Source organism: Pleurodeles waltl, chromosome 10 (assembly GCF_031143425.1).
Source record: "Pleurodeles waltl isolate 20211129_DDA chromosome 10, aPleWal1.hap1.20221129, whole genome shotgun sequence".
In the NCBI taxonomy this organism is placed as follows: domain Eukaryota; kingdom Metazoa; phylum Chordata; class Amphibia; order Caudata; family Salamandridae; genus Pleurodeles; species Pleurodeles waltl.
In genome coordinates, this window is record NC_090449.1 from 830,011,962 (window position 1) to 830,025,171 (window position 13,210).

The following is a 13,210-nucleotide window of genomic DNA, read 5'->3' on the forward strand; positions in this document are numbered from 1 at the left end:
AAGAACATTCGTATATGTAAAATCATCTCCAGAAACCCAGTAATCCCCTGTTTGAGGCCCTCCAATTTACCACAACTACTAAAAATATGGGCCAGGTCCGCATTGTGAGTGCTACATCGTGGGTAAGTTATGCCAATGCTTCTTCCCCAACTAGCTATTTTTGCGGTGGTATAATAAAGATTGAAGAGTGTCTTGTAGTGATGAGCTTGTACAAACTCGCCTGTATACCTAATACTCATAAAAATGGTTTTCCTTAATGCCTAGCCACAGACTCAATTTATCTGAATGTTTTGCCAACTGGAACAGTCCAGCCCTAATTGCCAAAGAAGGTCCTCTCTGAATCAGAATGCAAGCAACCCAGGACAAGTTTTGTCCTAATTAGGGCTCACCCGCCAGGTATAGCTTTGTTTCAGTGACACAATGTGCACAGGACAAACATCTGGGCAGTTCTGTTCAACTTAGAGAGACACACTAAAGAATACACATACATTTATGGATGGAATGCTTGAATTAATCTCAGACACTGGTATTTACTCAGGACTGCATCCCCCTCCATTGTTATTTTGCACACCAGTCTGGACCCAACTAAATGCAAATCAGCCTTGACCCTGCTTCCACGTGAATAATCCAGCCAGGGCTGCCAAGCCAGGTCCTCCCTGAACAAGAATACAATCAACCCAAGACTGGTTATTCCCTAGTTAGGGATAATCAGCCAGGTATAGCTTGGTTTCAGTGTACAGTGCGCACGGGATCCATGTCTGGGCATACCCGTCACACTGAGGGAGACACACTAAAAAATACAAAGAATTGATGGATGAATGCTAGCATTCATCTCAGTCACTGGCAATCACTCAGACCACATCCCAACCCATCATTTTCTCATTATGCCACCTCAGTTTGGACCCAGTCATTTGAATATCATTCTTCATCCTCTTCCAGTAGGAACAGTCCAGCACAAACTGCCAGGCCAGGTCCTCCCTGAACTGTAATACAAGCAACCCAGGACCTGTTTCACCATTATTAGGGCATAAGTGGGTCCCAGAGGCACAATGAGCACGGGACCTACATCTAGGCATTCCTGTCACACTTGGGGCAACAAAACAAGGTGATAGATGGAATGCTTTAATTAATCCAACACTGACAATCATTTACTGCAGTTACACCAGTTCAAATAATCTACAAAAAGACAGCCAGTGTAAATAATCTCCAGCAATTATACAACTGCCTTCAATAAGGTTGATAAAGACATCCTATGGAAAAAGTTGCCACAATTACAAATGCCTCAAACTCCCTTAACTGCCTTTACACTGACATCAGGACCCAGTTACATATGGAATCTGGTATTGGTCTTAAATGCGAGAGTGACCCTGAAGATGACCTAAAAAAGGCTCTATATTAGCGCTTCTATTGTTTTCCCTCTCTATGTATGATCTTTCTACGGTGATCATTTCAATTAGACAATTTCCTCAAGCTCCTGGGAACACACATTTTTACATTATTCTCTATGCTCACAATGTCATGTTGATGAGCTTAATTCTGATAAGGCTTTGATAGGGCTCCATCCTGGGCTCTCCTGCCTTCACTCTTTTGCTATTTAGTACCACCTAACAACAAATGTAGAAAAATCAAAAGCTATGATTAATGGGTGAAAATCGTATTTGGTTTCTGGAGACTGAAAAGCCTGAGTGGGTGCCTGCCTATTAGTATCTTGGCACTGTAATCAACCAGAATATAAATTGTAATGCCCCATATTAAGCAGCTAGAAGCAAACGAGTTGTCCCATTCTGTAATCATAGAAACTGTGTACAATGTGCTAAGTTAAAAAAACACCTGGCCGTGCCATAAATCTGAACAATGAGAAGATTCCACCGTCTTTATTGTATGGAGTGAAATGTGTCCCTTCTGGAAAACATAATTTTCACAACAAAATGGGAGCTAAAATCCTACAAGCCTCCTACATATTCACGGAAGTCTCTCGGTGCAGATAATCCATCTGAATTTGGACTAACTGGGATTAAGTTTAAAATCTGTGGCACCATTACAAAATGGAGGCTTAAGTAATGTGGCCACGTTCATGCTCAAAAAACTTTTAAAGAAATAACTGGATTTGGATAACATGCAAAAGTACACCATTCACAAACATTTGTCATATGCATTTGCACAATTAGCACCCCCACAAAAAAATAAACATTGATTTCGAACGTGAGTCATGGATCAATAAATCAGACACGTAGACCTTTAAACAAACCTAATTTTATATACACATACAGGATACACCTAAAGTTAAAGTGTTGCAAACGTACATGGCTAAGCATGAATTATATGAAGTCATGTTTAACATGAAAACAAATGGATACTTATGCTAAGTGGCATAAGAAAGAAAATCTCAGACTCGTGCCCTTTTTTCATGCAACGGGAATCAAGATTTAAAACATGTACTACTCGTTTGTGCAGCATCAAGGCATCCAATGTCTCGCTATTTATAAAGAACGTATTTGTCCTGCCAACTATGAAATGCTAATAAAAATCTGTATGCCTTGAACACCAAAATGCATGTGTATACGTTTTTTTATTTGCAATCCTTAATTAGGTGTCTGGATAATTACTGATTGTGAACAACTATGTTTGTTGTCTGCATTACTGTGGTTTTGTCAAACTAATAAAGAGTTAATTTATACAAGTTATCGAACAGAGAGGTTCAAGCAAAGAAATAAGAATGGGATCTGGTGAAGCATTCCAGGGTCCTGGTTAACACTGAGAGGGGGGCATTGGCCTTTTGATTTTATGCCAGTGTCTGTTGCAAGACGTATACAGACAGGCGTCTGAATCTGTTTAAATACATTATCAGAAAAACACACCTGGATTTTGTGTCGTTGATGGAACTATTTATAATGAGAACTTCAAGGATAGGCTAAGTGTTCACACTGAAAAGCCATGGAGGGAAGCAGACAGCACGCTACGGCGGCAGTGGATGGCCACGAAACAGCAGGCATTTGCTGCATATCCATCAAGCAAGTCGCTGATAAAGTACGTGTAACTGACACGGATGGTGTTATGAATTCTTCCAGTCCACCAAGCTAATTTCTCCCTCCAGGGAATACAGTTTGAAGGGGGAATGTTTGTGAAAAAGGTATTATCAATAGATAGTATCATCTTCAGTTTCTTCGTGAGACTATACAATCTTTCATGAAATGGATTTTCTCTGCATAATCAGACTGGGAGTCTGTGACACAGTGGTTCCTTGCAACACGTAAGAGGTGTTACAGTGTGGTTATTGAACGATACAATGTGGCAGATAACAGATTTATTCAGGTGTAGCTGGGCCCATACATTTGGTGTGTTCTGGGATGGATGTCTGTGCACTGAGGAATGGCCAGAACATTGGCTAAAGTAGGGCGGAAATATTGCATTCTTGGAGTTCATTGCTTTGTTGGTGACTACTGATGCAGGTGGAGCAGCTTGAGATCAAGGGGGCGATGTTAGTGTTTTGATAACTATGCTGTAGTAAAGTTAGTGAATGGGTAAAGAGCTAAATATATTTGGGATCCGAAATTATTGTGTAAACCCATGCTGGATTATTTGCCTCACAGTAGTTTGTTTATAGCCATGCACATACTAAGTGAGGACAACAACACAGCTGAAGGTTTGCCACAGTTATCCCTTGGGCTGGTTGCAGGAGCAGAAGTGGGGAAGATAAGGATGCTTCAGGACATATGGGTGTTATGAGAATGAGAGTGATAGATCTAGTGAGCAACTCATTTGCAACTTCGACTAGAAGGAGTTATGGACAGACTTGGTAGGTGCTTCAGAATAGTGGTGGAGTAATAGCATGGAGTTGCAGGACAGGAGGAATGATCTGATGCATTTCATATTGACTTTGGTTGAGAATTGACCGTAGCAGGCAAATTAGAAGGGGTATCATTTTGTGGGAATTTGTTTTTGACAACATGTTTCACCTAAAGGAGAACTGGCAAGGAGGATTCTATCAGTGTGGGTTTGGGGGGGAGGGGTGTTGTTCAGCTCATTAGGCAAACTATTATATTTGAGATATTGGGTAAGTTAACTTCCTTCTAGAGTGCTAATATTCCATGTTTAAGGTAAACCAGTTTACACTGTGCATGGTTGGTTTGTCCTTGGGGGCACTTAGCTTATCTGAACTGTTGGATTGTGGGAATTCTGCACATTGGGTTGTGGCAAGGGCACTGTCTTAACGTCATGAATGACGGATGGTTATTGCCTTATATAAGAGCACTACCTACAGACAAATATGTTGAGGTTTATATCATCCCACTACTTAATTTATGCATTTGTTAGCTGTGGTAAAGTGACTACATCTTATAATGTGGTATGCTCCATTAGCAATATTTCATCAAATTGTCCTGTGATTCTTTTTAAAGGGGTTTCTCCCTGTGCCTCAAATTGTAAATATGTGTTGTGTAAATAAGTAGAAATGAACAGCATAGCATGCTGACTAGTATGATCATGTTTACATGTTCCCACCACACCACATCACATCCTGTTTCTTGTAATCCTCCCGGATTTTGATCCTGCACCTCATGCTTAAAAGTCTCCTACCGAAATGAAACTAATTTCAGTAAGTGTTCTGCTGGCCTTTCAGTATTGGTCACCCATGTTTCAAAAACCTACAAATATATTTATACATTTCTCTACAAAAGCTGCTTTGGGTTCACTAAATTTAGAGCACTATTATAAACCATTAACATTACAGAAAAAAGATCTAAAATCAGAAACTGTTTTAAGATGGAGTGACTGATAGCATAGGTTGACATAGGTTCCAAAAGACTTATTATTTTCATTATTGACCTAGCACACTTGTGTCATCACTGGGATTTTGCATCAATACATCTATTATTCTATAATTCAATAAGGGAGCCATGAATATTTTTTACATACCATGTTTATTGACGTGACACAAATATTGGAGAAAATTGCCTGATCCAAATCATGTACATCTGTAATACTTAGATAGCTACTGAGAAGTCGGTCATTATCAGCTAAGAATCTCCATGGTTCAGGGTTCCACACAGTCCATACAACCGCACTAAATTCTGCTGCTGAAGTTCAAAACTGGAATATAAAAGAACGGATTCACCATTTCACCCCAAAAAAGTGTTCACAAAGAATATCCAAATGGATTCATTGCTGTTGGTCTGAAATTGTAAAAAAAATAAAAAAAATAAAAATTGAATGAATGATTTACATTGGTAAACAATCCATATGTACAATGTATGCAGGTGTATGTACAGGAAAGAAGGGGGGACATATAGAATGACCTCAGTGGTTGTAGCTCACTTGCACACGCTGAATGTGAATGTCTTTCTTATTGGTCAAATAAAAAAGATGAGCGTAAACATCCAAATGAGTTAAAGTTTTCCAGCAATGAAGGAATGTTTTGTCTAGCATCCAATGTTCATGTGAGCACATTAGAGTGCTCCAGCTTCCAAATACTCTGGGTTTTCTGCTATGGAACGCAACAGAATGCCATTAGTCTTAGATTCCTTGGGAAAGAAGTCTTGTTGGTAGTCTGGGTTGTTAAGACTAATCTGGTGGTTCTCTCGCTGGTCCCATAATTCACCTTTGCCAGTACCATTGGTCATGAAAGGTTGAACTGTGTTTAAGTATTCAGGGTTGTTCACAGCCATGCATTGGGAGTTCTGGTACTGGTAGGTCGGTGGAGACAGAGCAAGTCCCAGATTGTGGTAGACTGGATTCTGCATGCTGGATTCACTTGGCTTTTTGGAAACAATTTGGTTCACATATTCTAAAAAACAAAGAAATTCATTCAAACTATGCATTAATCTTAGAAATTCTTGAAGCTTTTTTGTTAAACGCATTTAAAACATCTAACAATATTGCAAAGAGATTTCAAACATAAAATGTATTTTTCTCAAGGATCAGAACAAATTAATTTGGATACAAGTGATTCTAACTTTATAGTTACAAATTTACAAGCACAGAGAATGATGAGTCTCTTGACTTCTCAAAAGGGTAGTATCTGTGTCAAAAATGTAGTGGTTGGGCAAGCCTAACTGGGTACATAGCTCTGTTAGTAGACTGGGTACTCAGAGGGCTGAGGCAGATCGTTGTTAACAATGCCATTTAAAATAGTAGTTCATATTTCTTGTGTGTACTTAATTGAAGAAAAAAAGGAACCCATTTAAAACCCAGAATCTCGGATAGGCTTGTACTACTTGTATTACTGTTACATTGCAAATACAAACTCTTTCTGGGTAAGTACAGTAGAGTCTTATGAAGTACCACCAGTTTGTTTTCCTGTTCAAGATGGTAAATTGATGTTGTGTTGCTTGCCTGAGGGCCAAGGGAAATCTACCCTAAAGAGTCAAAATTTCCCCTGGCATGTAACAAGAATTATACTGAGAGAGCGTAGCTTATATACTTAGAAATTAACATTAAATGTTTATGAACTAATGCGTAATAATGCTGCATAGAAAAATGTATTAATATGTTTCTGCTAAATGCGTGCTTGAAATGTGCCCACGGGAAGTGGCCACCAATATATACGGGGACTAATGAAACTGACTAATAATGATGAAATGTTATATTAAAATATGATTTTGTACTAATATTAAAAGGATTGTGTACTAAAACTTTGCTAATGAATCATTGGGCTTTAGTTAGCATGAGTCGAGGCCTAGCTGTCTGGTTTCAAAATTAAATGTGTTTTTCTAACATGCAGTGTGCTGACTTGCTAAAGGACATGAATTCTTGTTTTTTGCCAAAAGCTAGAAGATGAATGTAACTGTAGTAGATCCGTTCTCATGAAACTCGACTTGCTCAGAGAAGCATTCTTGCTGAATGCAACAGTGTAGACTACTTGCAGGTACAAGGTCGCCTGAACCAGTACAGACAATGGAGCCACTGACTGAAGATGTGCAAAAGACCACAAGAGTATGAAATCATACCGGACATTCTACCCACTGAAGACGTCAATCATAAGGACCAATTAACGATGTGAGAACTGTTATGGGGTGACAAATTTGATGGGTTAATTGCTAACCTATTGGATGGAGATATTGGGGTGCAAACCCTCAACCAATAAAGAATTAGGGGACTGTACAACGAAAAAGGGATAAAAACCCTTGACACAAAGAAATAGCCTAGATTGAGGGGAGAAGAGATTAGGAGTTAGTTAGGGAGATGCTATTGCGGATTTGCTATCACCCAGACACTTTGTCATTCTGCATAGAGACTTTGCTGTTTGGTTCTTAAAACTATCCTTGCCTTAGATTGCCTGTTTTCACTTTACCTCCTTATGAGGGAAGTACCTTTTACCCTTTACCCAAGCTTAGATAAATTCCTGGCTGATGGCGAATCAACTGATGTCCTGAGGGCGAAGACTGAATCTGTTTGCTGACTCAATACAGAGGGTAACTATATGACAATGAAATTGTGATTGTCTGTTTGCTTTTCCTTTCTAGGTACCAACTGCTTCTTTTTACAGAGACCATAGCTAGATGTTTTCTAAATTGCTGTTACTAAATTGTTTTGCATGAAGCCCAACATGCCAATGCTAATTCGAGGTTAGTTAAGGGGTTCTCTAAACAGACGCAAATAGACAAATGACTGAATATATGCTTTGTTGAATTAATATGCTAATGATACTCTGCTGAGGATAACCTATGTTGATGTCGTGCGATGTTCTAATATTCGTGATTCTTGCTTTGATGAAATCTTATCAGAGTTGCCATATTGTGACTATGCTAATGTGTTTCTTGGTCTTGAGATTAATAAACTTACTGGTAGAATTGTAATAAATAGGGAATAAATATCATGAATTCATACTAAACTGGTGTGGTTATTCATGACTGAAAGGTCATGGTGGTTTCTGAGTTTTATTATATGTCTCGGACTAATTTGAATTGTCTTATTTTTGTAAATATTGATGATGTTATTGACCTATTGATTGACATGTTGATCATCTATTTCGTCCTAAGGAATCTTCAAACAGGGTCAAAAGATTCATTGGCCTAAAACGAGTCCTAAGGTGAATACATTTGTCATAAAGGGACATGTTTGCAGTTCTGGTAGCAGAGCGACGGTTCCGGCCCTATGGGGCCCCAGAATGAAGGACCATTGTTTAAAAATGTTTTTCAAGATAATGCAAATTGGAGGTATGATGTGTTTCTAAATTCCCCATGACATTCCCGGAATCTCAGAGCCTGTCTAAGTGAGTGGGGTATGTTCTCGGCGTTCTAGCATGTGTGGTATAGAATTTGTGCTTGCTCAGCTTATGCATATTGCAGGTGATTTGTGAAGTTTGTGTGTGTTTAGGTCAGGTAATGTTGTTTTAGTAGGAGTGGGCGTACTCTGCAGTATGAGAGTAGGGAAGTCGGCGAACTTCATGTGAATGTGGCGCTTTGTGCTAAACAATTATCCACGTGGTTGTTGGTGATGTACAGAACCGTCGTGGTCTAAGACTCCAGAGTATATTGACAAGTGTAGGAGACACTTGGGTTTATGTTGTCTTTGTGCAGTTTAATAGGTCAATCGGGCGTTGTTGACAAGTCGTGTTTGAGTCAATTGTGTGAATGAAACCTTCGATGGAGATTTAGAAAGTTCTAAAGTGCACTAGGACGAACCATTGACAAGTCGAGAGTAGGATTTGTGGGTCGAATTCTGCTTGCGAGTGCGGGAGCTGAGAAGGAGAGAGTAGCGGCCGGGGCTTCAAGAGAAATCTCTGTAAAGTTCTGAAGTGATTGTGTTACCCTTCCTGTAGTAGACTGGCAAATTTGGGTTTTTGTTGTTAAAGGTGCTCGCAAAATATTGCATTAGTTTCTGTGTGAGGAGGACAAGCCGCAAGACTCTGTCAGCTGCAGAGTGTGTGAGTGTGACCTATTGGTGCTGCGCTGGGATAGGTCAGTTGCTGAGAGGGGTCGCACACGGATTGGCAGCCGTCCGTGAGAGGCAATATGTTGAGGAAAGTGGGTGAAGAGTGTTCTGGGAATTAAAGTCACTTCCTGATTAGATTCTAAAATAATAAAAAAAGACGCGAAAATGAAGTTTTTCAAGGCTTTAAAGGGTGCTTTGAAGGGAGATACATACATTACAGCGAGTGTGGGGCAGCCTACACCGCCTGTGGGTACTCCAGCTTATATCGTAATGGCGAAGAAAAGGGAGTTGTGGTGCAAACTGATAGACAAGGAGGTATGTTTAGCGTTTCCAGAATAAGGAACGTTTAATACAAGAATTTTGGAAAATTTGCGAATGATGTTAAGTGTGCAAAAACCGCCTCCGAGACCAGCTCAGTATGAGGCATTAGCAATCTGGGATTTAATGGCCATACGACAAAGACAGCAGAAATTTGAAAGGAGAATGAAAAGAGAAGAAAATACTTTAGCTGAGGCTAGATGGGATAACGAGACCAGGATGTGGAGAAGGGGAACAGTTGACAGACTTAAAATGTTTCCGGCAATAACACAAGAAGATGAGACGCAGGGGAAGAAAGCTACTTGTAAGACAGACAAGGACTCTAGTAAGCCATAGGAGACTCAGAGGTCTTGGGCAGACGCAGACGATTCAGATGACGAAGAGTTTCTTAATCAGTTGCTACATGAACGCCTGTCACCATATGCCATAAATGATACCGTGCAGAGCACTAGTGTGGGTTCTGAAGACCCGGCACAGAGTAAGGGAATCTCAAATACAGTGCAGACAAGTGATACAGTTTTGAGACAAAATGGTGTCAGTGTACCCACTGCGCCAGACACACAGATACAGTTGCAGCCACCACAGATTCAGAGGCTTTATCCTGATGTCCCAGTATTAGAGACGACTACAAGCCTGATGGTGCCGCCTGAGCCAGTATACACAAGATCAAAGTTAGTACAGATTGAGCCAACTCCACAATTGCTGCCCCAGCCACAGCAACAGGTGGTCCCAAGTTATAATTCAGTTGCAGGACCGCAGTCAGTAGCTACAGCACCTATGAAGAATCAAGCTATGGGAGTTAATGCTCCACAGGGTTTGGGAATTGGACAACCACTAGCCGCTATATCATTGCCAATTACTGTTGGTCCACCAGTACCGCTGTATGCGCAGGGTTAGCCTGGCGTGTGTGATCAGGGAGTAATGACCCAAGAGGCAATAAGAGGAGGGTCCACAGGACGCTTGCAGGGAGAACAGACAGCCGAAAGATCTAGGTCCTTGTTAGATTTTAGTCCGATTGGGGTTCCTTTGGAGACGATGAGGCAAGCAGGGTTGGGAACACTAACCCCACAGGTTATGAGTACAAATACGACACAGACACCATTGGTGATGTCGGGAAATATCTTGTTGCAAGGCTTAACATCGCAACAATTGAACGAGTGGTTAGATAAGCTCAACACTCCACAGACTACTTCAGTAGCCACAGAGAGGTCACAAAGAGAGAAATATCTGAATTTTGTGAGACTGGGTGTAGAGGCAGCTGAATTGGTTGAAGGAACAATGGGGGTAAATAGATTAGAATCTTACACGGAAGCAGAATTGAGGTATCTGTGTCCCAAAATAACCAGAGAAGTGATCAAGGTGCACCAGAGGTTAGCAAACCAGGCGGATAAGTACGGCATGGACATTGAAAGTACTAAACATTTGAAGAGAAGTTATAGGTTAGACTTTGAGCCTAAAGACTTTGAACACATGAGATCTACTGGAATGAAAGCACATCTCAAAGAGATACTGCAGAGTGCTCAAATTTGGGGAGCACTATAGAAGTGGGAAGGCAGATGGGCAAAGAAGAGAGATAAAGAGAAAGGTGACGGTGCTGAACCAAAGCAGGCTAAAGCTGCACCGGACCCGGGGACAATACAAATTTTACCAATGAGAGAAACAGCTGGAGGGGTTTTAGTCCATGTACCATGGTCCAGGGGTGACATCCTGTCATTCACAAATGATTATCCCAGGTTGAGGGAGAAGCCAATAGAGTGGTACCAGCAGACGGACAGGTTTATGAAGCTAGCGAAATGTCTCTGGGAGGACTTGAATACTCTGTTTAAAATTATAGTTCCACCTGACTTAGTGCAAGAGAGGTGTAGATTGGCCGACGGAGGAGCCGGCAAGGGATAAGGTTACTGGAGCACCATCTGCAGAGGTGATGAGGTATTATCACAAAGTGATTGAGTTCTTGAAGCAGAAAGTGTCGCCGAAAGTGACTGATTGGCAGAAAATCGATCGAACCTCACAGGAAGTCAAAGAGTCGATTAATGCTTATTATGAGAGATTGTTAAAAGCGTTCAAACACTACAGTGGCACTGAGGTAATTGAGCCTGAAAGACATGAATCATCTTGTGTTCAGATTTGTTGAAGGGCTGAGACCAGAGATTAGCCAGATGATTAAGAATAATTTGATCTGTTGGCAAGCGACGTCGATTGATGAGGTGTTGCAGTATGCGAAATACTGTAGTGACGAGATTGAGTTGAAGCAGAGAAAGTTGAAAGAGAAGGTGATGGTGATGCAGATTAAGGCAGCGCAAGCAGGGATGCAGGGGAACGGAATACAACAGATGGTACAGCAGCAACCGCAGGGAAATGGAATGTTTCAGGCACAACCGAGATGTCGAGGTCGAGTTGGTTTTGTGAACCGTGGTCCAGACTTGAATACTGTTGTGGTTCAAAATGGTGTGCAAGGGATGAAAAAGGTGTCACCATGTCACGCGTGCGGGAGCGTGGGGCATTGGAAGCGGGAATGCCCAATGGAGGTGAAGGATGGTGTTGTTCAACAAAGCACTGATGTCGGTACATTTCAAAATGTGAGGGGTCCAAAGATGAGAGGTCAAAATCCAAACTTCCAGAATTACGTGGTGCTGATGCAGGGTCTCCAACCTGTGCAACAGATACAAATACTGCATGTTCAACCAACACAGATGCAGCAGGTACAACAGCAGATTCCCATGGTACCTAGACAGCAAATGCAGATACCATTAGCCCCATTGGGACAGCAACAGGTGATGCTTCCTCAACAGGTCGCAGGCCAAACGATGAGTCAAAATAACACAGTACAACAGTTCCCATTGCGTGGTGAGGATGGAATAAACAGTGAATGGTTGAATGATTGTTCAGACAGTGAGGAGTGCAGGCTTGCAGCGTCCCTAGAAGTAGATCAGAGGGGACCTTATGTAGAGGGAAAGGTGATGGGTCATAAGGTTTCATTCCTAGTTGACACAGGAGCTACACGCTCTACAGTCAGAAGCGCAGAGGTTCCGAAATTGCCACTTTCGGGGCGTACCATAAGGGTGGTAGGAGTAGCAAATCAGTTCCTGACAAATCCGATTACAGATCCGGTCCAAGTTGAAATTGGCAACTTCCAAGGATTACACAAATTTGTAGTCTGTGACTCGATTCCTGTATCTCTACTGGGAAGAGACTTACTGTGCAAAACAAGGTGTTCGATTACCTGTTCCAATGAAGGAATTGAGGTGCAGACAAACAGTGATGATGAAGGGGACGATGGTCAGTTCTCAGAATTAGAGACGGAGACCGCAAATGAGGAATACCCTTTGATAACCTTATTCCCGATGCGTACAGTGACAGACTTACCGCCTAAGTTGCAGGGAACGGAGAGAAAGTGTGGGACCTGACAGGAAAGGAAGTGGGACTAATAAAGGGTCTAGAACCGGTTAAAGTACAGATAAAGCCAAATGCAGTGTTTCCCCAGGTACCGCAGTACCACATGGCACAAGATGTCTTCATACAGGTAGCACAGATAATTGCGGACTTTGTGAAACAAGGGGTTTTGAAAGAAGTGCTAAGCAGCCCGTGTAATTCACCAATAATGGGTCTGAAAAAGCCTTGTGGGAAGGTTCGAATTGTGCAAGATCTGAGGAAGATAAACAAGATTGTGGTAAAATGTTGCCCCATAGTGCCAAATCCAGCAATGATCATGTTTCAGGTTCCTTGTGATGCAGAGTGGTTCACAGTTGTGGATCCGTCTCAAGCCTTCTTTTCGGTACCTCTTCATGAGGACAGCCAAATTCCTGGACAAGGTTTACAGTTGGTGCAGAATTCCTCAAGGGTTTTCTGAGTCACCTTCCATCTTCAATCAGATATTGAACAAAGACTTGGAGTCTTTAGAATTGCCTTGCAGTTCGACTTTAGTGCAGTAGATTGATGATTTGTTAATTGCGTCCAGAACAAAAGATGACTGCAGGTATGATACAATTGCCTTACTTAACCATTTGGGAAAGAAAGGACA

The 13,210-nt window shown here is 41.4% G+C and overlaps 1 protein-coding gene across 1 annotated transcript in view; it reads right to left on the reverse strand.

The window, feature by feature from the left end:
* Positions 1-4,900: 4,900 nt before the first annotated feature.
* The window catches only part of EGFR (epidermal growth factor receptor), a 526,637-nt gene continuing 518,327 nt past the window's right edge, over positions 4,901-13,210 (reverse strand). The window contains exon 28 of the mRNA XM_069211504.1: positions 4,901-5,782. Within this exon, the coding sequence (XP_069067605.1) occupies positions 5,445-5,782 (338 nt within the window). The 3' untranslated portion in view covers positions 4,901-5,444. The remainder of the gene's footprint in view (positions 5,783-13,210) is intronic.